Source organism: Haliotis rubra, unplaced genomic scaffold (assembly GCF_003918875.1).
Source record: "Haliotis rubra isolate DU_JTF1 unplaced genomic scaffold, ASM391887v1 Scf1829, whole genome shotgun sequence".
Taxonomy (NCBI): Eukaryota; Metazoa; Mollusca; class Gastropoda; order Lepetellida; family Haliotidae; genus Haliotis; species Haliotis rubra.
In genome coordinates, this window is record NW_025765813.1 from 70,724 (window position 1) to 97,923 (window position 27,200).

Genomic DNA, 27,200 nt, shown 5'->3' on the forward strand with positions numbered 1-27,200 from the left:
AAGATCTTGAACGTGATGACGTTATAGAGAAATCTGTTGGACCAACGCCCGGGTTTCTGCCAGTGGTAGTAGTTCCAAAGCCCAACAGTCCAGGTAAAGTGAGAGTATGTGTTGACATGAGGTGTCCAAACACTGCTATCAAACGAGAACGACACAATTCTCCCACACTTGATGAACCTACAACCATACTTTAGCTGGATCATCTGTGTTTAGCAAGTTGAATCTTTAACCAAGGTGCCATTATAAACTAACTTGAACTCAGTGAAGAATCTCGATACATCACAACCTTTGCTACTCATCTTGGACTCTTTCTGCTACAAGCGTTTGAATTTCGGTATCAACAGTGCAGCTGGAAGTTTTCCAAGAAAACCATTCGTCAAGCAGTGAGTGGTCTAATTGGTGTTATCAATATCAGTGACGATATTCTCATTCATGGTTGTGGACCTGAAGACCATGATAGCAACCTCAAAGGTTTGTTTCCAACACATGAGAGAAAAAGGGACTGACATTAAATCCAGAGAAATGTGTGTTTAATCAAGCATCCATTGAGTTCTTTTGACATGTGTTCAGTGGTCAAGGTATCACACCAAGTGAAGCAAAACTGTCAATAATGGACATATGCCATCACCAAAGAATGCCATACTGGAAGTAAGGAGTCTGCTGGGAATGGCAAACTTCTGTGGTGCAAGACACGTTTCCTAACTATTCCACACTCACCTATGAGCTGCGTCAACTCACGCAATAAGGATACACCCTGGTCGTGGACAGCCACTCATGAAGCTGCTCTTTGCAAGTTGGAAAGAAGAGCTCAAAGAAAGCTACAACCCTTAGTTACTTCAATCCAAGAGCTCAGACAGAACTGTATGTGGATGCCAGTCCAGTTCGGATTGTGTGCAGTTCTCTGTCAATCAGAAGAGCCAGGAAATCCGAGGAGTAGTTCAGTTTGCTAGTAGATCTCACACCGACTGAACAACGGTAATTTCAAACCGAACGTGAAGCGCTTGTTATCACATGGTCATGTGAACATTTTCACATTTATGTGTTTGGTTCTTCCTTCACAATATACACTGATCATAAACCATTGACAAGCCTGTTTGGAAACCCAAAAGCAAATCTGCCACCAAGAATTGAACGTTGGATGATGAGAATCCAGCAATATGACTTCTATCGACCAGGTGCATTGACAATCCAGCAGATTATCTGAGTAGACACCTCTCAGATGTTCCAGCAGAGTGAACAGGAAGCCGTTGCTGAAGAATACATTCAGTATGTGGTATCTAAAAACAGTACCCAAGTCAATGACTATAGATCAATGTTGTGAATGCCAATTGACAATGATCCTACACTCATAAAGCAGTCATCCAGTCAGTGAAAACTGAACTAAAATCGAAATCATCAAATGACGTTAATCTCCAGCGTAATGACACTTTGAAGAAGTGTCAAAATGAGCTTGTGGTGAATGATAGTGTTCTGCTAAAAGAGACAAAGATTGTTCTTACCTGAAAGCCTATGCAAAGCGCTGTGGACCTAGCCCACACTGGGCACCAAGGAATAAGTTAAGACACTATCGCTTACACTGCGAGAAAAGGTGTGGTTCCCAAACATGCATCACATGGTTGGAAAGCTAATTCGTTAAAAACTGTCTAACGTGTCAAATCGCAACTGAAACGCCATCAAGAGAATCGTTACGTGAAAATGTCAAAACTACCTGATGGACCATGGCGTGAACTTAGTGCGGATTTTGGGGCAAATCGAAACTGGAGACTAGTTGTTAGTTATCCAAGACGAATATTCGAGATACGTGGTTGTGGGAAATCATGTCAAGTATCGCTAAGTAGGGAGTGTGATTCCAAGATTGGATAAGGTTTTCCTCTGAATTTGGAATACCATATATGTGCTCAAGACTGACAATGGCCCTCCATTTAATAGCCATGACTTCAAAGTCTATGCAGAAAACACTGGATTCAAACATCGGAAAATAACACCCTTGTGGCTCCGTGCAAATGCAGAAACGGAACGTTTCATGCGTACCATAAAGAAAACCATTAAAGGTTGTTTGGTACAAGGGCATTCCAATTGGAAACAGGAGATGTACAAGTTCTTGTTATCTTATTAGAACTACACCACACTCATCCACTGGTGTTCCTCCTGCAACTGCGTTGTTTCAAACGTAACTTCAGAAACCGATTACCGAGTATAGACAGTCAGGTTAGTGAGACTGATGCGCACATGAGAGTGAAAGATGCCCAAGCAAAGCAAAAGATGAAAACATATGCAGACAGAAAAGTGTATGTAAAACCATCAGATTATCAGAAAGGAGATGCAGTGCTGCTGAAAGACATGTCAATTCATAAGTCTAAAACGCCTTATGAACCCATTCCTTACACTGTAACCTCAACCAAGGGTTCCATGATAAGTGCTAAATGGGGACAGACAAGTCACAAGAAACAGCAGTTTCTTCCAAAACCTGCTCCTTCCCAACCCACAGACATGCCAAGTGATGAGACATCAAATGACACTGTTCCTGAAGAACTGGTTCCAGAAATGGATTTGAATGAACAAATCCAAGAACGAAGATATCCAACCCGAGAAAGGAGACTTCCGTCCAGATTTAATGACTTTGTTGTGTAAAGAAAAACAAAACAACAAATGCAAAGAGGATTTTTGCATAGTAATGTGTTCAGACTAATTCTTATATAGTGGGATTTTCTTTGAGAGACTTTAAATGAATGTTTTTGGGGTCTGTAGTAAATTTAGTATTGTTTAACACATGGACGCTAACGTTAATTTGAGAAATCATTTTATAATTTATGTCAAGATAACATTCTTATGTTTATTTTGTTTTAAAGCTAATCTTTCATCCAAGGAGAAGAGGGATGTAGTGTTATAACCCTATTAGCGATATTATTGTTTATTTTCTTAAGTGACACTGTATCAGTATTAGTAATATTTCAGGATTTGTTTGTTGGTAATTTGCACCATATAAAAAAACTCATCTGTCAAATTTTCTTTGGTAATTGTCTAGCCTATGTGGTACACATCAGATACACAGTCTGCGATTGATGGAGGCATATGGGCGCCTTGCGACCATCTGCCTTATGAACGGACTGGTGTGGTCATTGTGTACCCACCATCGGCCCTGAAACATTCTCCAGTCACAAAGGCTGCTTTCTCTGAAGCTAGGAAGGCAGCAGTGTGACCATTTTTTTGTGCGGTACCCGCTCGACCAACTGGCGTTGCTTTAGTCGCGACACTCTCCATCTGGAACAGCGTGAGTGAGTCAGTGAGAGACACAATGTCGTTTTTTCATCTTGTTATGAAGGAAAATGTATTTTCGAAAACCAGCCTGATTTACATTTATTACGAGACCGGTGAAGATCCGGGATAGAATTGGTATTCAGCACCCCACGCTTGTCGTAAGAGGCGACTAGATCGATCCTCATTCTCTTGTCCAGACTCGATATGTATGCCGCCATACAGCTTCAATATTGTTGAGTGCGGCGTTTACCAACAGTGAATCATTACGAGAATTATTGGTTAAATATTCTGTTGGTTCTGCGTGAATGACACCTGGCTATGGCAAGGTTCGTTCTCCATGTGTGACAAGTGGACATCAAAGTTACTCCTCTTATTAATTCTCGGTTTCCCCTCCAGATATGGCAGCGCCGACATAATTACCTTGGCCAAATCTTCTTTCGAGAACAGGCGAGACAATAATTGAGTGGGTATGTAACCTAAGCTGAAACAGTGAAAACAACATCGTGAATAGAACAATCGTGCTAAATACAACAATAACAAAAGACAACACATCTGACAGTGAATACAAACACAATCAACTGCAATAATGAATATAACAGTCACAAGGATAGTGTTTACCTTCGTGTAACCAAAAACAGACATGATGTGCTAATTTACTGGTTTGTTATAAAACTACTTCCTGTTTGTCAGTTCCAACTTCCTCCCTCATGTGCTGCACGTGTGCATGTAGGAAGTGATCGATGCTCTAAAATTGTAAGACTTGAGAGATTGCTGGTTACATAGTAGATATTATTGATTGTCACATGCCATCGTATCAGTAGTATATACAATGGGGGTTCTGGATCACTTTCAACCAAAGCCTCTGCAAAGCCTTATTTCACATGTAAGGTTTTGGTCGGACCCTTAGCTCTTGCTACCATTACCCCTACTATAAAAAAGTTTGGGACGATAGCGGGATACGAACGCACCTCCTAGCCGCACCGGGGACATGGCTGGAGTGTGTTGGTATCCTGGGATTGCACCATCCAATACTGGGCTGCGTCTAACGTGCCGCTATGACACTATTCCACGTTTACCTCGATGAAACAGTTTAATGTGAATCGCCTATGATCTCTTTGGTGTTTGTAATAAAGGCTTGCTGGGCTTTTTTCACCCCTTGTTCTATGTACTTTTTTTTCTCGTCCTCACTGATAGCAGACTTACGAGACTTGGATCGAATCTCTTGTTTCATTTTGTTATATTTTGTGAGTTCAGAGAGGATTGAACTAAACTCCTCCTCTGAGATCTTACTGTCAGTGAGTGCAGTGGAAATACGCTCACTTACTGTGTTCAGCTTTGCTTCGGCCAGAACCCTGATCTCATCGTGTTTCAATGCCTTACGATGCAGTCTGCGTGATGTCAACTTAAGCGCCAACGCTAACACCCCTGCCACCCCAGCTGTTATTTCAATGCCTAGCACTACGGGGGTAGCCACGATGGTAGCTAACAACCCAACACCTGCCGCTCCCAGCCCCATGCTGGTTGCCATAAGGGCAGTGTCAGCCCGTCCACGATATTGAAAGCTCTATGGTACTTCTTACACAGTGCTTTACGCGTGTCGCGGTCTTGTTCTAGTTGGCGTTTTACATCACATAACTGTCTTCAAGCGGAACCCGATCTCACGGTTTCCAGGGTCTTCAGCTACTTCCTCTACGACTGGGTATAGCCCCATTCTGTGTGCCTATAATATACTTTATAACATATCTTTTAATTGTGTGCTATTTAATTCTTGCGCGCAGTGTACTTGAGGCTTATAAGTGATAGAAAAGAGTACAGGTAAATATACGAGAGTCTAATAGGCGGCCTTATTTCCACACGAAACCCCCGTGGGCTTACTAAGGTGCTTATAGAACCCGCTACACGGGGTCCAGTTGTATGACGATACGACAACGTTGGTTATTGTGTATGGGGTCCCACTTTATTCCCACCCCAATTACAATGGATATACTTCTCGCTTTAGGATCTACTAGCTTGAGATATGCTTCTATGAAGAGTGTGGAACCTGGTTTCATAGTACTAAGATCCAATTGGGAATCGGGTACATCAAAATCACACCCATTTCTTTCTGAATATAACATGTTACCCGTGTGATCCGTTAATAGCTGGACTTTATTTGACTTAAGCTTCGGAATGAAACTTCGCAAGTAAGATACCGTTGTTCCCTAATTTCAGAGACATAGCCATCTTTGTCTAGTGAGATATAAGGTGCGGTGAGGGTCATGTTGATTAACCATTTGGGTTCTTAATAGTCTGCTAGGGGCACCCGCCTATACACGTTGTCTTTGAAGTGTAGGATGTACAAGGTGTCTTCCTCACCAGGCTGATCAAATCCCTCCGTGTCCCCTAGGTCGTTAAGTGTAGCGTTGGGTCGATGACTGGTCATTGCTATAATACTATTACGATATAGTTTCCAACTGGTTTTCTGATAATAGTTCAGGGGTGAACTTCACCCTCATGAAGTGTATGTTGTCAGGTAGGAAGATCTTGGTTAGTGATATCGTGTTTTCCACGATCACGGTGACACCCTGCAGACTGGTGTTGGAGCCGACACCCATCCGCACGTAAACTGTGCAAACGTGATACTGGTGTCGTTTCACCCACCCGAGTTTGACCCCCTTCACGATGTCGACCTCATTCCCCGATGGTTCCCCTAGGTAGACTTTGATGATCAGTGTTGAGTTCGCCGGTAGACTCTCCAGTATCCTGACCACGCTTCAAATTCAGACACCAACTGCAATGTCACGTTTTGCATTCCCGGTTTACTCGATAGCATGTGGGCTGCCATACTGGCGACTGGGCTGATGGCTACGCTTACGTCTCTGAGTTGGGACGTAAGCCACGAGCAGGGTTCCGTTGTTAACGACTTTGTTTAGGTGGTTGTCTTTGTTATCTGTGAACACGTAGGGGGAGCCGAGCCTAATATTGAGAAACCAGTCGTCTTTATCTGGTAACAACACCCACTTGTCATCTTCGGTGAAGACGAGCGTATATGGCTTGTTTCGGGCGACGGTAGTGCTCTCAACATCGTCTAAGTCGAACAGTTTGCCACCGAACGATGGGTATATTATCCATTTATCATCCCCGGTGGTGACTAGGGTGTACCGAGTGTTGACTGTCGCTCTTGTGGTATCTACTATATCACCTAGGGCTCCACCGGAGGGACTTCAACGCGTTTGTAAATGTTGTTTTCAGTTGCAAGGCGTACAATTTACCATGTACTCGGAGCGTCGAATCCGCCGCGGTGTCCCCGAGGTCGGAGATCCCCACATTGACGCATTTTTTCACCCCGGGCCCTTGTGCGCTGGTCATTTTATGTGAAGCGTTAAGCTGAGGTATCCTATATTCACGGGATTATGATTTATATCTAACACCGATATTATCAGCTCAGGGATGTTGCCCTGGGTTAACCTCTTATACTGCCGCGGTGAAAACGACTCGGTTCTACCGTCATTGTATTTCTCCATTTTAACCGGCACTGCTCTCAGTATAGTGGAAGGGTGACCCCCTTGAATGTTGTACGTTGTGCTCACCTGGCCAAGATGAATGTACAGCTCTCGGTACGGTACTAGGTCGGGTAACTTCGTGCCTGTGACGGTAGTTGTTGGTTTTATCTCGTCAGGCGACATACCGAGTGTCCTCGCTAATGGCCGGCCGAGTCTCAAGGAGTTTCTTCCGTTGTTGATTAACACCACTGTACCGTTTGAGTCGTTCATCTTGAGTTCGGCTCCCAGGGGTTTGAAGACCTTGTCTCTTAGCGACCACACGCTGTAGTAGCCGTCAGTTATCTGGCTGCGAGCTCCACTGACGAACAGCTTATTGTTGCTGGTATTGATGTTAGCCCATTGCGGTAGGTAGGTGATATCGCAGAGTGCGACTTCGAGGTGACCCGACGTATTATTGATCGCTATCGCGTCAGCCAGCTGAATGGCCTCACCGCTCGTTATTCCTGGAAGTGTTATGTACATGTTAGAGTATATATGCTCATTATATAATAGTTTTAAAATGTACTTCCCTGGAGTGTTTTACCCTAAACTGGACATAGATTTCTCACCCATGAAGATCGCGGTTGCTGATGGGATGTATTTCAACGCCCAGCTTTTAGATGTGTTCAGCCTGTATAAATTTTCGGTGACTAACGCTAAGGTAGTTCATGCTTGGTTCAACAACCCGATGCAGTTCTGGCAGAATCAACTCAACTTCACCGTGTGGTATGCTACAACGGGGTGTGGTGTGACATTAACCGACACTCGGCGTGGACCGCTGAGTCAGTCTGTGTTCACGTTCCACGTGTACTACCAGGTCAGGCGTATCCTTAAAGAGATCAGCGCCCCGCTCCCACAGGACAAGGCGTGGAACGCAATAAACAACCAGTACGATAGACGGGCCTACGAACGTATTTGCAACGAATTCGAACTAAACCCGAAGACGGATTGGCGTTTGCCGGGCCCGAACCACGGGTTGGGTATCCCCATCGTTCACAATATGCACCTCGTGGATGCCAGCGAGAAGTTGAAAGAATGGGGATACAAGTCGTATCATCACCTAACAACCAACGAGTGGGATGATCGTTACATGGCTTTCGACAACAGCAAGGATTACCGGGTCTGGAGGTTTCGAGCAAGGGGCAGCGGATGACTGGAAAAAGTTCATGCTGGATACGTCGAAAGGGTTTACTCGTGCCGGTGTAATCAGGTTGAACGACTCGATTCGAACGTACGTGTGGGCGCTGTTGGGTGCGCAGATGCAGACGCGTTCCGACATCCTTGGCTTACGACGCTCAGAAACAGTTCGTTGTTAACGTTGAGGATGCTATCAATGCTCCAGTTGATCTACTGAGTGCCATCAAACGCTACCAAAACGTGTTGGAATACGCCAGGTCGAAAGTCGACTACGTGTTCGACGTGGGGCTGTACATGGCTCCTAGTGATATGCAACTGAGAGTAAAAAAAGTGGTGGGCTACAACAACGAAATAGTCATAGCCACGGCAGACCAAAAGTTGGGCGTCAACCTCGATGTCAACGTCCCCCACGTCCCACCACCCACGACCGGTGAAACGGGTATAGTGGCGCCACCCCCGGAGCCTAGGGTTCAACCAACACACCCACAGCCCCAGCATGCAGCGTCCAATCAGCAGCACATCGATCGTAAAACAGCTATGGTGGTTGGTGGGGTAGCTTTGGGACTTATTTGGTTAAAATTCCTTAGCCGCTACGTACACCAAACCCGCCACGGCGACGATGGCTGCCCACAGGTTTTGACTAAGCCACGTGGCAGTTTTAGCTAAAGCACCCAGCAACCACGAGGCGATGCTACCCAGGATGCCGGGCAGGGCTTCGGCGGCCTTACCAGCCAGTTTAGCCAGGGCCTCCCCGAGTTTTTTTATCCAGGATTTGACGCCCCCACCACTTGGTGGTGTGCCGCCACTTGGGGGTGTGGGGGTGCCCCCACTCAATGACACCAACAGGGTTGATATGATGAAGCCAAATGCAGTCAGAATGCTGGCGATGGTGATCCCTTGCTCCCGGAACAGTATCCGAATCCTGTCAGCTAGTGCGGTGTCCTGGTAGAGGACTCGATCAACAGTTTCCCGCGCACGGCTGACCTGGGATCGAAGCTGGTCTCGGAAGGAGGATGCCGTTTCCAGCCAGGTCTTTCTTTCCTCTTCCAAATTACGTATTCGTTCCTCGATGGTGGCTTTCAGAGACTCATCCTCAGTTTCACCGAGTTTGGTCTTTTCATGGGCGATGTGGTCGTCTATCGCGTCCAGTTTGGCCGTGTTGTTCACGAGATGTCCGCGAATGGTTTGCATGACCTTGTCCAGCCCCCGTAGTTCCCGAACGGTAAATTCGAACCCGGGTAAGGGTTTGTTATGGTATGAGGCCAACAGCTTTTCAATGTTATCAGTCATGTCTTGATCTGATGTGGCGCCCCTGACGTCTTGCAGATCTTGAAGGGGAAGGGCTTTAGGCCATGCGCCCCCATAATCTATGAAGCCTAGTTCATCGCGGATAAAGTCACTCCCATGGCGACTGCCGAGTGTTGATAAGGCAAGCGGTTCTCTAGTGCGCTTATTCATGAGATCGATCTCCGGGCGACCCCTCAGTCGCAGCGTGCCATTGTCATCAACAAAAAACTTGGAATAGTCTCGCCCCCACGGCTCTCGTAAAGTTTTATCCCCTTTAACCCATCGTAAAACCCGTTGACGGCCTGCTTCACGAGTTCGTTGCCTTGCGTGAATGGGGTTTCCTCTTTCGTCGAATGCCTGGGCACTATCATCCCACATATCATCCATAGGGATGTACTCATAACCACCTTCAGCCATTATTTAGTATTAAAACTTATATATTTCATTTATATAACAATGTACGGTAGAAAACTAGATCCTTTCAGAAGATCAAGAGAGCCTCTAGGCGTCAGAGCTGCGCGCCAGTCGGTGACCATCACCAACAATCCCAGCAAGATAGACCAGAATCAAACTCTGCTGGTTAGATTCCCAAATCTTGGCGAGAATGACCTCATTGTACCAGGCACGGTTCGACTGGCGTTCAACCTCACGTTGGCCTCCACCAACGACAAACGCGAGCTAGTGCGGAACGTAGGTCGAGCCATCATCAAGAAAACCACCATCAAGATCAGCGGTAACGAGGTGCTGAGCATCGACGACAGCGACGTGTTTCACTGCTACGGGGATCTCTGGAAAAGCGAGGGAGAACGTGTCAATGACGTGTACCAGGGTATCAGCAAATCGACCGGTTAGCATTGGGTATAGCTTCACGCAAGAACAGCTAGACAAGCTTTCATCGGACGGTGAAAAGGCCATCGCTCGCAAGCGATGCGGGAGCAGGTTCTGCGTGCCGCTTCGACTTCGAGTTGCTCACGGGCACGCGCCGTTTTACCAGGCCGAGCTGGGTGATAGGCTTGAATACGAGCTAACGTTTAACGACTACAGCAAAGTAGTGCGTACGCCGAACGGCGATGAGGCCAGTTACGCCATAGACAACATCTCTCTGGAGTTTGACATGGTCACTAGCCCGGAGCTGGCCAGGCAGGTTCGAAGCCAGTACTCGGGGAAGATGGCCATCCTGTACGACCGCATACTGAGACATAGATCAGTCGTGCGAGATAAGAGCGACACTGTGTGGAATATCAACCTGAACGTGCCGGCACGATCGATGAAAGGCATCCTGGTCGTACCAGTGGAGGATTACGAGCCGTTCCGGAGGGACAGCGAGAAGTTTTTCAACCCTGAGATTGAAAAGGTGGAAGTGACCATAGAGGGCGTGCCCAACCAGCTGTTCAGTCATGGTATGAGACCATACCAACAGTGGGATGAGATAAAAAAGCTACCGAGCAAACAACATTACATAACCAAGGACCTGGACCTATCCTCCGTGAAGATCGGTGAATACCTGACCACCAAGTACGCGCTGTGGTTGGACATGCGATCCACAGATGACGATAAACTACATGGTAGCGGTCGCCGCATAGACAATGGCAGTGAGGGGATTACTATCCAGATTACCAAGAAGGCTCAACCCGCTGGCAAGTTGAAATTATATCTGTACGTTATTATGGACGCGCAACTTAATATAGACAATGGGAGATTCGTGCAAGCCATCTACTGATTTGCCTGCCGGCAAGCCACTGCCTACTGATTTACCCCACGACCTACACTGCGCCATAGTGTGTGGGCAGACTGGCTGTGGGAAGACCGTTTTCGTGTTGGATATGTTGGAGGGGTACTACAGGGATGTGTTTGATAACATCGTTATCATGTGCCCTACTCTGAGCATGAATAAAACGTACACGGAAAGACCTTGGGTGATGACGGACCCGGACGTACACAGAGTCGATCCGGGACCACGTCTGCAGGACTGGTTGAAAGCTTACCATATGAAATTTAAAGGGGAGTCGACACTGTTCATACTGGATGACTGCAGCGCTAATCGCGAGATAACAAAAAAGAGAGATATGCTATCGTACCTGGCCTTCTCTGGCCGGCATGCAAATCACAGCGTCTGGGTGCTAACGCAGAAGTTCAACCGGTGTTGAAAGATCTCAGGGAGCAGACGCGATGGGTGGCCTTATTTCACTGCAAGGACAGGGATTCGTTCGAAGAGTGTTTGAGAGAGAACGATGTGATGAGCAAATTAGAACGGGAACGGGTGAAGAAACAGCTCGCTGAAACTAAACACGCTAAGCTCGTTCTCAAGACCGACCAACCCGTGGCCTATAGGGTGTTTTAGCTTAGCAATGCTTAGCAATACTTAGCAATGCTTAGCAAAGCTTAGCAAATGCTTAGCAAAGCTTAGTAAATGCTTAGCAAATGCTAAGCAATGCTTAGCAATGCTTAGTATAAATACTTAGCATTTAGTTATAGCTATGGTATTTGAAGTGTTTGTCGTGTGTGCAACTTAACCTTCATTTCTCTGTGTTTCGCCTATATCGTATATTATATAGTTAAAACTAAATCTTACTTGTTACATTATAAGATGGAGTGTGATGAACTGCTCGAACAATTGTTGGTACCCCAATCACCACAGGTGGACGATGATAAGCGAGAGAAACTGGTGGCGTTGGCTGTTGGCGGCAAAACCAAACATTACTTTGGGGAGTACACTCCAGATAAAATTCACAAAATGTCAGCCGAAGAAATCGATAAGCTATACGCTAGATACGAGTACCGGCTCGGAGCAGAGATGACAAAGACAATAGGATCGACTATGACCCAGATATACACTGGTATTGCGTCATACTTCCTTCCCATCCCCCCGGAGAGCCGACTTTACCTGTGGGAAGACCTTGAGAAAGACCCATTTATCGAACACGCCTTGAGCTCTATTAGCTGCGAGCTGTACCACAAATACGGTATGTTGTTAGCCCCGGTGACGGCGGCGATTATCACGGCAAAGCATTGTCAATTTGAGAGGAAAAATAATAATAATAGTATAGATGGATGCTGCACAGGAGACACCACACCTGGAGGAAACCTCCAGGGGGGAAACCCCCAGGGGGGAACCCCAACAACTGGAGGAAACCCCCACGTTGGGGAAACCCCAACTGGAGGCGACCCCTTCAGAGGTGATCCCACCCCCCAGGGAGGTGAACCCTACAGTAACCAGGCAGAAGAATCCTAAGAGAGTAGCTGCCGGTAAAAAACGGTGGTGTAACCAACATAAAATTATCACGGTGACTCACCCGACCCGACTCTTGTTGGCTGTAGGCGTAACTGCTGCCGTGGTTATCTCGTGGTTATATACACGCCACAGGGATCCCGGGGAGGGAAACCCACACAGTGAGGGAAACCCTCCCCCACAATTAGAGGTCAACCCACATATCATGTTATAATTTAATATTTTATATCATATACATAATGTCTGAGGGGAAAACGTTCGTCAACGACGCATACCACGCCACAGTGGTCGCCAGTCTAGCTGTAGGATACGCTCGGTTGACCAAAATGGTGCTTAAACAACCAACTATCAAGCTAGATTTCAACCTGCAGGATATGGGTATGCTTATAATGAACCTTGGTATGGCGATGGCCACAAAGGACATCCTAGTAAAACAAGGGATACTACCTGAAAATATTATGAAGTAAATATAGGATGGCTACGATTGCCATGATGGTCGGTGGTGCGTTAGTAAATGCCCTAGCATTTTCCGGGAGTAATTTCCTCTTCTCGAAACTACGAGAGTCACACGCGGCTGAAATACAGGAAGAAAGAAAGAGCCATAATCTCGCTATTGAGAAATTACAGACCGCCCAATCCGAGTACGCTAAAAAACGCCTCAAGAGGATCGATTACATTAACGAACAACTCAGGCGTGAAAACCATGCCGTTCAAACATTCCACGATGTCGACGAGGCAGCGAGAGAATACTTCTTATTAACAGGTAAACGTCTGCAACCGCTCAATAAACCCACACTCGCTCAGTACTACACGCCATCCAAGGGGCAAATGGACCGTGAACTGGTATTCATAGCGCTGGGTATAGCAGCGACTGCGTTGGTTGCAAAACAATTAGACTAAGTACTCATATAAGTATGCTAAACATGAGACCTGCTCCATACCGATGCGAATACATACTTATGGGGAAGAAAGAAGCCTGTGGTAGGAAATGCAGGACTAGGGGTTACTGTTGGTTCCACATGGGAAGCCCTAACTACGCGTGTTCTGTGTGTGGTATAGGGGTTAAAGGGCACTACTGCTTATGTAAAGCTCACGGGGCGAACGTAGTCAGACATCATCTCATCTACGAGAATAAAAAGGCCTACATAAAAGAACGTAGGCGACTTCTCAAGATAGCAGTGTAGTGGCCCAGTTAGAGATTATACACACCTACGTATAGCTATGTTTGTGGAAATTGAGCCCAGGGAAGGTTGCCTGAGAAGCTGGCAGATGGATGTGGGGAAAAGTATAGATATCAGTGTCCTCAAACCCATGATTGTTAGTGAACTATATAAGGGGTGCTCGTTTACAATCATGGTAAAAGTAGGGTTTGATGTGCCATGGGCTGGGCACACTTGGAATTACTTTGATGGGGGCCGAGTAGATGTGCATGGGGATATAGATATACTTGTTGACGACTTCGTTGCAAGTAATACAAAACACCCTACTATACTGCGCATGTTCCGGATGGGCCGAGGGAATAATCGATAAGGTGTATCTAGATTTTTTACCTTTACGACGGCCCAATTAGACATTGATCTTCATAGGTGTGTACGCAACTATGACTACTGTTGGTGAACTTAAGCGGGTCGCCAGGCAGAGGGGTGTAATTGGGTATTCTCGAATGCCCAAACCAGCATTGTTGAAATTACTAGGTTTAGAAGCCCCTCCTACGGTAAAACAATTTAAAGCTCAAGCAAAACAGCTTGGATTCACGGGTTATTCAAACCTGGGAGAGCCGGGTTAATCGCATTGTTATCACATGCCCCCGAGCTGAGCGGTAACCGTCCAGCTCCCCACTGTAAAACAACTGAAAGTTCAGGCACGTGATTTGGGGTTAGGGGGATATTCCCGTATGAGGAAACCACAGCTTGTAGAACTATTACGGCAGAATAGAGCTATTGACCTGCATGGGGATATAGATATACTTGTTGACGACTCGTTGCAAGTAATACAAAACACCCTACTATACTGCGCATGTTCGGATGGGCCGAGGGAATAATCGATAAGATGTATCTAGATTTTTACCTTTACGACGGCCCAATTAGACATTGATCTTCATAGGTGTGTACGCAACTATGACTACTGTTGGTGAACTTAAGCCGGTCGCCAGGCAAAGGGGTGTAATTGGGTATTCTCGAATGCCCAAACCAGCATTGTTGAAATTACTAGGTTTAGAAGCCCCTCCTACGGTAAAACAATTTAAAGCTCAAGCAAAACAGCTTGGATTCACGGGTTATTCAAACCTGGGGAGAGCCGGGTTAATCACATTGTTATCACATGCCCCCGGAGCGCTGAACGGTAACCGTCAGCTCCCCACTGTAAAACAACTGAAAGTTCAGGCACGTGATTTGGGGTTAGGGGGATATTCCCGTATGAGGAAACCACAGCTTGTAGAACTATTACGGCAGAATAGAGCTATTGACCTACAGTTCGTGCGCACTGAGCGCGCTGTAGGTAATTATTTAAGAGGCTGGCGCATGCATGTTGATAGGAACATAGATATTATAGATATGAAGCCTCTGATAGTTGATAAAATAAACCAGGAACTAAACAGTCTAGGAAGTATCAAATTTCAAATCACAGTGAAAATGTCGCTCGATAAGCAGGTAGGGGGCGTGGGGGGAACCCCCACTGGGGTCACTGAGTACGTTCAGCCTTACTGCCGAGGTAAACAAGAGGTTGTCACGCATACAGAGACCATTGACGCATCAGTCGATACCAGTTTTCAGCAGATACGAGAATACCTAGAACGCTACACACACTTGGGGTCTGGGTGGACTGTAGATAAAATCGATAATGTCTATCTAGACATAGCTAACTACGTGCCGTTCAGAGGCGGGTCATACCTAGACTTGCCTCCCTACTATAGGAAAAAACATGCCATGGTCAACGTCAGGAATAGAGGAGACGATTGCTTGAGGTTAGCTATCAGGTCAGCCTTGTTTCCAGCTGACACTAATTCGAACAGGCCTTCTAGTTATCCCCAAGACGATGGGCTCAACTGGGATGGTATAGATGAACCCACCCCCATATCCCAGATAACTAAAATAGAAAAACAGAATAATCTAGCTATAAATGTCTTTGGGCACGAAGGTAACACAACAATAGTGCACAGAGTAAGCCCAGTGTTGGGGGGGGGAACCCCCCTCGCGTTATCAATATATTCATGATCCAGCGAGGTGACAAGTACCACTACACATGGATAAAACACTTTAGCAGGCTGTTGTATGACCAATCGGCACACAGAGAAAGGACCCACTTCTGCGAACGGTGCCCACATGGCTTCACACGAGCTGATTTATTAGAATCCCACCGGGAGGATTGCCAAGGTGTGGGGCAGACGGCTATACGAGTCGACATGCCTAAAGAAGGTGACAATATCCTAAAATTCGGTAACCACAAGAACCAAATGCCTGTGCCTTATATCATATACGCCGACTTTGAAGCCTTGGTTAAACCTGTTGAGGCTGCCGCCGGCGGGGCTGTTGGGGGTACCCCAACCACACTCAAAACACAGGAGCATGAAGCCTGTGGGTTTGGATACGTGGTCGTCTGATGTGATGGGGAAACGAAAGCTCCGGTAGTGTATAGGGGCCCCGACGCGGCTGAAAGGTTTCTTAAGTGTTTGCAGGAGGAAGAAAAAATTATTAGGAACGCACTGTATAGGGTCGCTCCCATGCGTATATGACCCAAACCGACAGGCTAGCTCACGCCTGTAGCACTAACTGCCACGTGTGTGACTCACCACTTAACGGTCATTCGGGTGAGAGATCACTGCCACGTAACTGGTAAGTATAGAGGCCGGCACAGCAGCGTGTAACCTCACGCTTAGAATCATCCCTAAGACAATAAACATCCCCGTGGTCTTTCACAACTTGAGAGGGTACGACTCTCACTTAATCATGCAGGCCATCGCGAAAATCGACGGTAATATAACGTGTATCCCCAACAACATGGAGAGATACATCTCCTTCAGCTTAAACGGCCTTAGGTTCATAGATTCAGTACAATTTTTATTGTCGTCACTCGACAGTCTGGTCAAGGCCAATGATACCTTCCCTATTACCGATCGATACACAGACGCCGAGACTAGACCCCTGCTTATGAGGAAGGGTGTGTACCCCTATGAGTACATGGATAGTTGGGCCAAGTTCGCCGAGACCAGACTACCCCCCATCAGAGAATTTTACAGCAATCTGACAGACTCGGAAATATCCCAAGACGATTACTCGCACGCTATTAACGTATGGAATAAACTGGGTTGTGAGAATCTGGGTGACTATCACGACCTATACTTGAGGACAGATGTACTGCTGTTAGCCGACGTGTTTGAGACGTTTAGGCGGACATGTTTCAAGCAGTATAAACTCGACCCCGCATGGTATTACACCAGCCCAGGTCTGTCGTGGGATGCCTTGTTGAAAAGACCGGAGTTAAGTTGGAATTGCTCACAGATTATGACATGCACCTATTCATTGAGAAAGGCTTGCGAGGTGGGATCTCCATGGCAACCAAACGATACGCGAAAGCAAATAATCAATACATGAAGGGCTACGACCCTAGCAAGCCAACCAATCATATTCTCTACCTCGACGCCAATAACCTGTACGGCTGGGCCATGAGCCAGTATCTACCCACAGGGGGGATTCGAATGGGTATCGTCCGAGGTCGATGTTATGAGCATCGCACCAGATTCGAACAAAGGTTATATCCTCGAGGTTGACTTGGAATACCCCAAGGCATTACACACATCACACAACAGCTACCCCCTAGCCCCCGAACGTATGAGGGTTAACCCAGACTGGATGTCTGAGTACCAACATAACTTGTTAGGTGGGCGGGTGGCAGACGTTGAAAAACTCGTGCCTAACTTAATGAATAAGACCAAGTACATAGTTCACTATCGCAACCTACAGCTGTACCTGTCGTTGGGTATGAGGCTGACCAAAATACACAGGGTGCTCATATTCGACCAGATCCCATGGATGGAACCCTACATCAGAATGAACACAGACCTCCGAAAGCTTGCAACCAGTGACTTTGAGAAAAATCTCTACAAGCTCATGAACAACTCGGTGTTCGGTAAGACTATGGAGAACCTGAGGAAACGCGTGACCGTGAAGCTGGTTCGGTCGAATGAGGAAGACAAGCTCAGGAGACTGATAGCCAGTCCGGCATTCAACCGTAGCAAGATATTCACCGATGACCTAGTTGCCCTACACATGAAGAAAAGCCACATAAAATTCAACCGGCCTGTTTACGTGGGGATGAGCATCCTCGATTTATCCAAACACCTGATGTACGACTTTTACTACAACGAGCTTAAGAAACAGTACGACGACAGGTGTGAAGTGCTGTACACTGACACGGATTCCCTGCTGATGGAGATTCGAACTGAGGACGTGTACGAGGACATGAAAAAACACCTCGATTTGTACGACACCAGCGACTACCCCAAGGACCATGCCATACACAGCACAGTAAATAAAAAGGTCCTAGGTAAGATGAAAGACGAGTGTGCCGGCACGCCCATAGCCGAGTACATAGGTTTGAGGCCTAAGATGTACTCCATACTGAAGGCCGACAATGGTGAGATCCGGAAGGCTAAGGGTGTTAAGAAGTACGTGGTGAAACAACACATCAAACACGCCAGATTCAAGGAAGCCCTGTTCAAGACCCGTACATTTAGGCATAAAATGAACACACTTAGAAGTGATGGCCATAGGATATACGGACTGACAATAAACAAGACGTCCCTGTCGCCTATGGACACTAAACGTTGGATAGCTATTGATGGGATCAACACGTACGCGTACGGGCATGAGAAAATTGAACCAGAAAAAGTTTGAGGCTATTTACTACAGCCCGCGTGGGTACTGGAAAGGAGCTAGCGCTGTAGATAAGCTGGCTAAAATGGCGCGAGTACCCCAGGAGGAGCCAAAGCGTGGCTTGAAAAACAAGCCCTGTGGCAGATCTATTTACCGGCACCACGCTACGTACCTAGAAGGAGGTTCGGTATTAACATACCCAATAGCGTTCACCAGGCAGACCTACTGTTCCTACCCCACGACAAGAGGTACAAGTATGCCTTAACCGTAGTGGACGTGGCCAGTCGCTACAAGGAAGCCGAACCCTTGACCGCGAAAGATTCGGCCCAGGTAGCCAGAGGATTCGAACGCATATACAAACGCAGTCCGCTGACGTGGCCAACAGAGCTGCAAGTTGACCCCGGGCGGGAGTTCATGGGTGTCGTGTCACACCTGTTAGCCAAACACGATACAAAGGTCAGGCGTGGCACGGCTGGAGCCCATCGCAGCCAAGCCATAGTTGAGAGATTTAATAGGACTTTGGCTGAGCGCTTATTCGGGCATCAGTATGCGAGGGAAATGTCCAACCCGGGAAAGCGATCGACTGAATGGGTCGCGAGGTTACCTAAGGTGGCGTCAGCAATCAACCATGAAGCCACCCGTCTCACCGGCAAGAAACCGGCAGACGCTATCAAACTAAAATCAATAGTTGCAGAGTCGGCTGCTCCATTGCGTGGGAAAGAGAAACAGATACCAGATAGGGCCCTAGTGAGGTATCTATACCAGCCTGGGGAACACGAGGGTGATAGCCGTAAGCGAGCCACCGATCCTATATGGTCAGTCAAAACTTACAACATAGATAAAGTTGACATGAAAGCCGACGAGCCTAACTTGTACTACTTGAGGGATGGGCCAGGTAGGGGGTTTGTAAGAGCGGAATTATTGATCGTACCGTACGGCACAGTGTTACCTCCGGTCAACACGGCATAGCGGTGCCCCAGGATACCAACACACTCCAGCCATGTCCCCGGTGCGCCTAGGAGGTGCGTTCGTATCCCGCTATCGTCCCAAACTTTTTTATAGTAGGGGTAATGGTAGCAAGAGCCAAGGGTCCGACCAAAGCCTTACTTGTGAAATAAGGCTTTGCAGAGGCTTTGGTTGAAAGTGATCCAGAACCCCCATTGTATATACTACTGTATCCCAAATGCGTAGATCGATGCTCCTGTTGTTTATCACTGGATTGTCTGGTCCAACTCGATTATTTACAGACCGCCTCCATGTAGCTTGAATATTGCTGAGTGCGGCGTTTAACAACAAACAAAACCGGTCATACACTGACTAAAGCAAGTCAACAATACTTTCTATATAAATATTACCTTTCTGTGTGTACTTACTTGACTGCATTCACGCGTACTCCGTGTGAAACCATTTCTGTAGAGAGAAATTAAGCTGTTTATTCGCTTGTTGGTAAAGCTGTTTAGTAACATATTATCAACCAATTGCCTTCTGTGACAGGTATAGCTCCTTTTGAACCAAGTTTAACTCGGAGTTCTTGTTCCATAAAACCATGTACTTCATATTCAAGCTGAATCTGTTTATTACATATCGAGTGACTGATTTGGTTTAAAGCTATTTTTCTCTACAAAATGCCCTTGAATTATTACAAATTAACTTTCAGCCAACCGTGAGTGCTGAGCGGTGAGCATACGTGTTATGCCATCTTAATAATCACTGTGCTTACAGACGCTGCCTCAGCAGTGGCACTGTGTATGACTATATTTCCTCCGTCCGTCACTAGCACTTCTCTTCCAGTCATGGTTAGAGTAAATGTCCTATACTGGTGATGAGAGTACAGTGTTTGCGATGCGAGTACCGATCTCTAATTAAAGTAAACCTCTTGGTCATTGTGATGCTTTTAAAATCATCCTCATCTCCAAATCATATTATGTTCATTTCACTAAATTTCTTAATTTACTCAGGTGCCTCCAACGTTGCCTCTTTAAAGGCTTTTCGTGTTTCACATTGAGTGACTGATTTGGTTTAAAGCTACTTTCATATTTTTAGAAGTTTCAGTTTCTGCACAATGTGAAATAGAATTCCAGTGTCAGTTTTTCTCTAACCTTTTAACCATCCACCACTTTTGTCCTTTCACCTATAAAAGATGTAAACAGTTAGCATCATCATGTATAAGAGTCTATGACAAGTGGCAAAACTGTGTGTTCCTAAAAGTTCTCAATGATTCTACTGTTGAACATATTTTCCTCGGGCCTTTAGGTAGCACTTATCACCTTTGCCTTGACTGGATCGCAAATAATGGAGATGAAGCATTTCACTAGGTGTAGTTATATGTACAGCGTGATGTTTCGTCGTCAAAATTTGAATGCTCGGTTACAACCAACGATTATTGGATGGTTGATCAGTAAAGGTCTGCACAGCAAACTCTATCACCTCACATGAGTGGGCAACACAAGTTTTTCAGAAACGTTTAGCATTTTTACCATGTGCAAGGTATCTTGTGTATGTATCCAAGGCCGCCTTCGACATGACGCAGACACCGAATCCCGGAATCTGCACGGGAGAGAAGGTTGATCATAAGTTGAATGGTCTTTGCATGATAGATGGAATTAACAGATGTAGATGGTTTACTCCAGTTCATACAGATATCTAAAACGGCGAGGTAGGATAAGGTTCAATATTTGGCCCATCACGGTAAAATTGGATCTGAAACATTTTTCCTCTTTAGTTTTCAAAACAACATTATATCAACACCTGAAATCACCATCTCCGACAAATTTACCTGTATATAGGGGTGATGACAGAAAACAGGGTACACAATGGACACAAACAACAAACCAAGTGACTTGCCAAATGCAACACCACAAAGGTGACATGCAGGTGTACAACGTTCCCATTTCCTTGTAAATTGGAATCTACCAACAACAAAAGGGAGGACACTTAAATTACCACTACTTCTTCTTCCTTTACTCACACAACACTCACTTTGGTCATACCTTTGCGTCAGCACGCGGTACGTGTGGCCTATTCTGAAATCAACCGATTAGGGTTGAAGGAGATTGGTTTTACAGGTTGTGAATCATTCTTGCTTTTGTCAACATCACACTCACAATTGTACTCGTGCTGCAAGATGAGATATTAACCACACATCCTGAAACAAAAAGATGTGTTAAGCCCTTTAACGACTGACATACGTAACATGCTTCTGAAGAAAACAGGAAAATATCAGGTTTTAGATTTGGACATCTTATTTGTATATTATTTACTGGAAAATGTTTATTTGACCTATGTTAAGTCCTGAATGCGTTCGGATCACTGCATCAAGACGTACAATCATATCCTTTGTCTGAAACGAGGAACAATTTCTGGTGGCAACGCCCAGCATATGCTCCTGTTAAACATTGTTTTGTCCAAAATCTTGATGCACTTAATTATCCTGAGAAATCACTAGTTGAAAATAATGTCAGGCCAAAAACCACACACATGGTAAGTAGAAACCCTTACCACATTCATAAGAAGTCTCTCCTAAAAGCAGAGTTGATTGTACAACTGTAACTGTATCATGACTATATCTATATCTTTGCTTCAGCAGCATTGCAGCTGTATGATGTTTGTAAGCAAACAATCCAGTGTTGTAAATTGTAAACATCAAAGGCTGGTGGAATATTGCTCGACATGAAAGAGAAGTTGACTATTGGCAAGTTGAAATCATCCCTTTCGTCATACTGACACACTCACTCACAAGAAAGTACCTTTGGTTTTAATCAAACACGGCGCAACTAACTGTGTCAAAACACAGGTGCCTCCACGTGTACGGCCATGACACTGTCGTACAGCTCTTTGGTCGCTGATTGCAGCGTGCTGATCCCCTGCGATTCCAGCATTGTTCACCTAAACACAACCAAATGACACAATTGTTCATGTACTTTTTAAACAACCGGTAATTTAAGGACTACCTGTACAAAATCCAGAGAATCTTGTGATTGATGATATCAAAATAAATCCAGTTATCCAATGAACATCCGATGTCTTGAGTGGCCTCATACAACTATGGTTTGGCCTAGTGGTTCCAAAATGGGGTCAGATCTGGATCAGGATCCCAGATCAGGACTATTCCGTGGTGGTATTGCCATAATATATACCCATGGCAATGGTAAAAGCCACTCTACACCAAACCAAGGCATGTTTAATCTAATGGTTTGTGGATTCTCCGTGTAATAGGTGTATGAGTTTAAATTATTTTACTCACAAAGCGAAAAATCATCAGGGGCATGCTCTTACAGCGTATAAATCAAATTATATTTTATAATGAGTCAGTTCGTGTGGTGACGGCATTTGCAGGATGGATATGTAACTAAGCCAAATTTGTAAAGATGGTCTATTACAAGCCTACATGTCTTTTTTGTGAGTAAGTGAGTTAGAATTTAACGTCACCTCGGCAATATTTCAGCCATTCTTATTTGAGTATTCCAGTACCGTCCGAATAGTGAAAAGGGGCTGAGGTATTAGATGTTTCCATGCTCGAATGGATTTTGATATTAAAGTAGAAATTCTTACTCCTGAAAATAAATTGTTAAACAATCGGACAATTGGACAAACACAACATGAAAAGTGCCTATTCTTGTTTCAGACATAACTCATAATGGCTATTTCCTTCATGTAACCTGGACTTCTAAATGTCATAGATAGAGAATATTTCTGAATTCCTGATATAGTTCTTGAAGACTCCATCTACTTACTTTCCAAATGTAATCTTAGTACTTGTTCACTACTTTCTAAGACTCTAACTACAGTTTTATGAAAAGTGTGTAAATCTATAGAAGTAAATTGCCAAGTCGCTTAACTTTTTGCGATTTGTGTTAAAAGAGGTCTCAATTATATTCAGGTTTTCGGAAGCCCCAATTCCTGAACAGGAACCTGAAAGGAAGAACGTGCTGACTGACATCATACAATCATTTCCCGATTCCCAGCTCTTCATTGTGTGTGCGTGCGCGTGTGTATATGCCTGTGTACAAGTGAATAGAGTTATATCTTACTTTGCAATTACGCCAAGCTTGTAAGAGCCGATGATTCAGGTTTTAATTGTCACAGTAAGTGTTTAGAAAAAGATTTCATCCTATCTGATGATGTGCATTGTTGAGTGTTTATATCAAAGACGAATCTCCGGGCATACAAACATCCTCGCATAACCAACACCGTGAACAATCTCGTCTGTAATAAGCACAACTTCTGCCACTGTATTCTTCCCTATGCGTGCCTTACATACCAATCTCCGGGGATACAAAGACATGAAATGCTGATCCTTACACAACTTACACCATGAAGAATCTCACCTGTAATGAGCGCAACTTTTCCTCCTCAATGCCATGGCAACAGGAATTGACTGATACAGCGTCCGTTTGTTCGAATTACAGTTTTATGTATTTCACGACTATGAGTTAACCTTAATATATTGCTACAGCTTCACCCGGCGTAGTCACATGTAGCTGTGTTGCACCCTTGCCTGTACTGGGAGTAAGTACTCTCTGTCCAGCGCTATCGTTGTGCAACCTTGACACACAAAACCTGAATTTGCACCGCAAGCTGTCGACCGCCAAGCGACCTGAACTTTGTGTACTTGTTATGTCTGAATAGAGACCCCAAACTCATCTTTCAATAGTGTAAAGGGTGTTTGTAGATTTGGCACACTAATGTATCAGTTAGTAAATATATAGTAGTTTAAATTGTTCACAGCTTCTGGGTATAGCTTGAGATAACTATTTGATGATGGGACAATCTTTACTGAGTCAAAAAGAAACTTCACATTCTTTCTGCAGGGCACTATAAAAGAACAAGATATGGTAAGATGGTTAAATTGTTATTATTTCATTGCTGAGATCTGTGTGATGTACTCGATACACTGACAGTGCCATAATCAGTTCCATTAGGCTACACCGCCGTTCCAAAACATGGGTATACAGAATGTCAAGTCACAAGAATAAAAATGCGAAATTTCTCAGTTCAATATCGTGTATGGCCGCCCCGCGCATTCACCACTGCCAAACACCGTCTCCTCATCGACTGCCTGATGCTTGTGAACACGTGGTTGGGGATTCTGCGCCATTGCTCTTGCAATGCAGCGCCAAGTTCCTGCAAATTCTGAGGTTGGTTCCTGAGACCACGAAGCCTTCTCTCAAGTGCATCCCAAACGTGCTCTATTGGATTAAGGTCAGGGGACATCGATGGCCAGTCCATGACGTTGATCCCAGCGTTTTGTAGGAAATTTCATGTCAACATCGCGGTATGCTGCCGAGCATTATCATGCTGGAACTGTAGACCTGGGCCATGAGCCGCCATGAAAGGAACGAGTTCAGGGGTGAGCATCTGGTCTCGGTAAGCAGCAGCTGTGAGGTTTCCACGGATGACCAGAAGTCGGGAACGGTTGTTCCCACAGAAAGCACCCCACACCATGCAACTTCCACCCCAAATCTGTCGACTTCCTGTACACAACATTGGGCATACCGTTCACGACGTCGTCTCCAGTTTCGAATGGTGTGTGAGGACAGTCGACCTCTAAACATCTCAGCCCTGGTTCGTGTAGCCGGCAGAAATCTGTCACGTAGGTGACGTAGGACGATTTGACGGTCTTCTGCTCGTGACGTCACACGCGGACGACCCGACCTTGGGCGATCAGAAGTGGTGCCAGTTTGTTGTAGACGACCTCGCAAGTCATACACAGTACGACGGCTGCATCCCATTGCTCTTGCGACGTCAATAACTGATCTTCCCGCTTGCAACATGCCAACGGCACGTTCACGTTGCACATTTGACAATCGTGGCATTTCAAGTACCGTTAGAACTGTGGTTTTAAAGTGTTTTTTCAATTCTTGAGGCCAATGCAAACACGTGCATATGAAGAAAACTTCGATGCGAAAATCACGTGATCGACTGCACGTGCAAAACCTGATTTGGCACTAACGTCATTTGCACGACGAATGGATGGGTTTGAGTGGGTTTTGCTAACGTTTTTTTCTAGAGTCGAAAGATAGGGATCCCATTTCGGATACATAGATGTATCATCAGAGAAATATTATTCATTATTTTTCAAATTACATTTTGTGAAATTTCTTTTTTGACTCAGTATATAATATACGGACATGTTTTCACAACTGTTTGATGTGTGTTCTGAACCATAGGTTGTGTATGTAGTTTAACAGCAAAACCAAAGCTAAATGACCTCGCCTAAAACAAACCAAATCTGGAAAAGACAAACTTGTGATTGATATCATGAGCAACCTCCATCACCATCTGACACTGGCAGGTGCTTGGAACTCGTCTGTGAATTTCTGACGATTCATTCGACACTGTGGATCATTTGCTACTCCTAAACAGACTGTCCAATGGTATTGGGATAGGACACTGGCAGGTGCTTGGAAATCGTCTGTGGATATCTGGTATGAAACTACATGTTATGGTGTTTATTATTAGTAGCAGTGTCCCACAGTAACTGTTCATGACAAAGAAGCGCTTGTGACAGCTATATGATGATGAGTCAATCAATCATGACTTGGTACATGTGTAATATTCGGACGTGGTTTCAGAGTTGTTTTAATGTTTGCTCTAAATAATATGGTTCTGTGTGTATTTGTAACAATGAAGTCTGCAGTGAAACCATATTCAATTATCTGATTCTATGTTAATTCGTGAAGGACCTAAATTATGGCAGACCGACAGACAGACAGACAGACAGACAGACGGACAGACAGACACTTAATTCGGTAATATACGGCTTTATGGCCCATTTTTACAGTTAATGTATAATGTATTTATAATGTCATATGAGCACAAATTGAAGTAATTACCTAACAATGAATATATGCTTTAACAATGTTGCAAATGCATGTATATAGCAAGAGGATTCTGAAATTTTAATAAATTTACCATTAACATATTGAATTTAGTGACATGTTTAATATGTAGAAGATATTTCTCTCTAAGATCTCTATATTTATTACAAACTAATAATACACGAAATTCATCCTCAATAAAGACCAATTTACAGTTTGCACATTTAATTAGATCAATATCGTCCTGTTTATGCCTTCTAGAAAAATTGACATTACAATTGTGTAGGAAAAGTCTAACTTTACAGTTATAGCCTACATATCGCTTGCTATTACTGGCAGAATCAAATGGAGTACACATATTAAACAAATTGTATTTCGATTTTGGGTTTACACATGGAAAAATATCTCTGCATGTATGGGCCAATATATTTCAGAAAATGTTTCACAAGATTTGAATGTGGAGAATGTGGGGTGGGTAGTCTCTCTAAAACTGATTGAATGATTGATTGATTGATTTGGTAACCAAGATAATTTCACTTATTTTTACAACACGGTATGTTTATATCAGCAGTGATGGTTGACAAATGCTAGTGATCATCGATGGCTGGACGAGGGATAACGAGCAAGCCGACCGTCGAAGGGTAGGACGTGTTTTCGAGAGCTCCTGACCGCCCACTACTTAATCCCCAAGGGCAGTGTCGTATGACTAACAAAGGCGGTAAACACAAGAGTGGCGGCAAGCCAAAGAAAGATTCAAACAGCCCTCCTAACGAAGAAAAATGTCCTAAAAAAGTTAAATATCGATAATGAAGAAAATACTTCGCAGAGACTAGAAGAAATACGAGAAATGGCGTCTCAACAAGGTTACTCTGTGCCGGGTATGTACAACATGGATTCCTGTAGGACAGTTTACTACTGCTCCATACACATCCCCAGCCCCCGCGGCGGTACCAGTGTCGTCCCCACCCCATAACTTGCAGCCTCTGGGGAGATCAGCTCTTCCTCGCAACCAGACAGATGGACGATAAATTCCTCGGTAAGCTGGACAAGATAGAAGGTAGCATAAGTGGAATCACTA

At 45.0% G+C, this 27,200-nt stretch overlaps 1 protein-coding gene across 1 annotated transcript; it reads right to left on the minus strand.

Moving 5' to 3' along the window:
- Positions 1–2,925: 2,925 nt before the first annotated feature.
- LOC124273663 (L-xylulose reductase-like) lies at positions 2,926–22,569 on the minus strand. The gene is made up of 7 exons (XM_046708937.1): positions 22,546–22,569; positions 22,049–22,187; positions 21,407–21,447; positions 20,780–20,849; positions 19,676–19,712; positions 3,679–3,734; positions 2,926–3,261 (listed from the first exon to the last, which is right to left on the minus strand). Exons 1-7 carry the CDS (start codon positions 22,567–22,569, stop codon positions 3,242–3,244), a joined length of 387 nt encoding a protein of 128 aa, XP_046564893.1. The 3' UTR covers positions 2,926–3,241.
- Between the last annotated feature and the right edge of the window lie 4,631 nt (positions 22,570–27,200).

Excerpts from the sequence above, each read along its gene's own strand:
- LOC124273663 (XM_046708937.1), bottom strand. The coding sequence starts at position 22,569 with ATGCCCCTGATGATTTTTCGCTTT. Across the intron at positions 19,713-20,779 it reads CACAAGATACCTTGCACATG|AAATGGTTTCACACGGAGTA; the intron begins GTAAAAATGCTA and ends TTCTCTCTACAG. Across the intron at positions 3,262-3,678 it reads CGAAAGAAGATTTGGCCAAG|ATGGAGAGTGTCGCGACTAA; the intron begins GTAATTATGTCG and ends ACGCTGTTCCAG.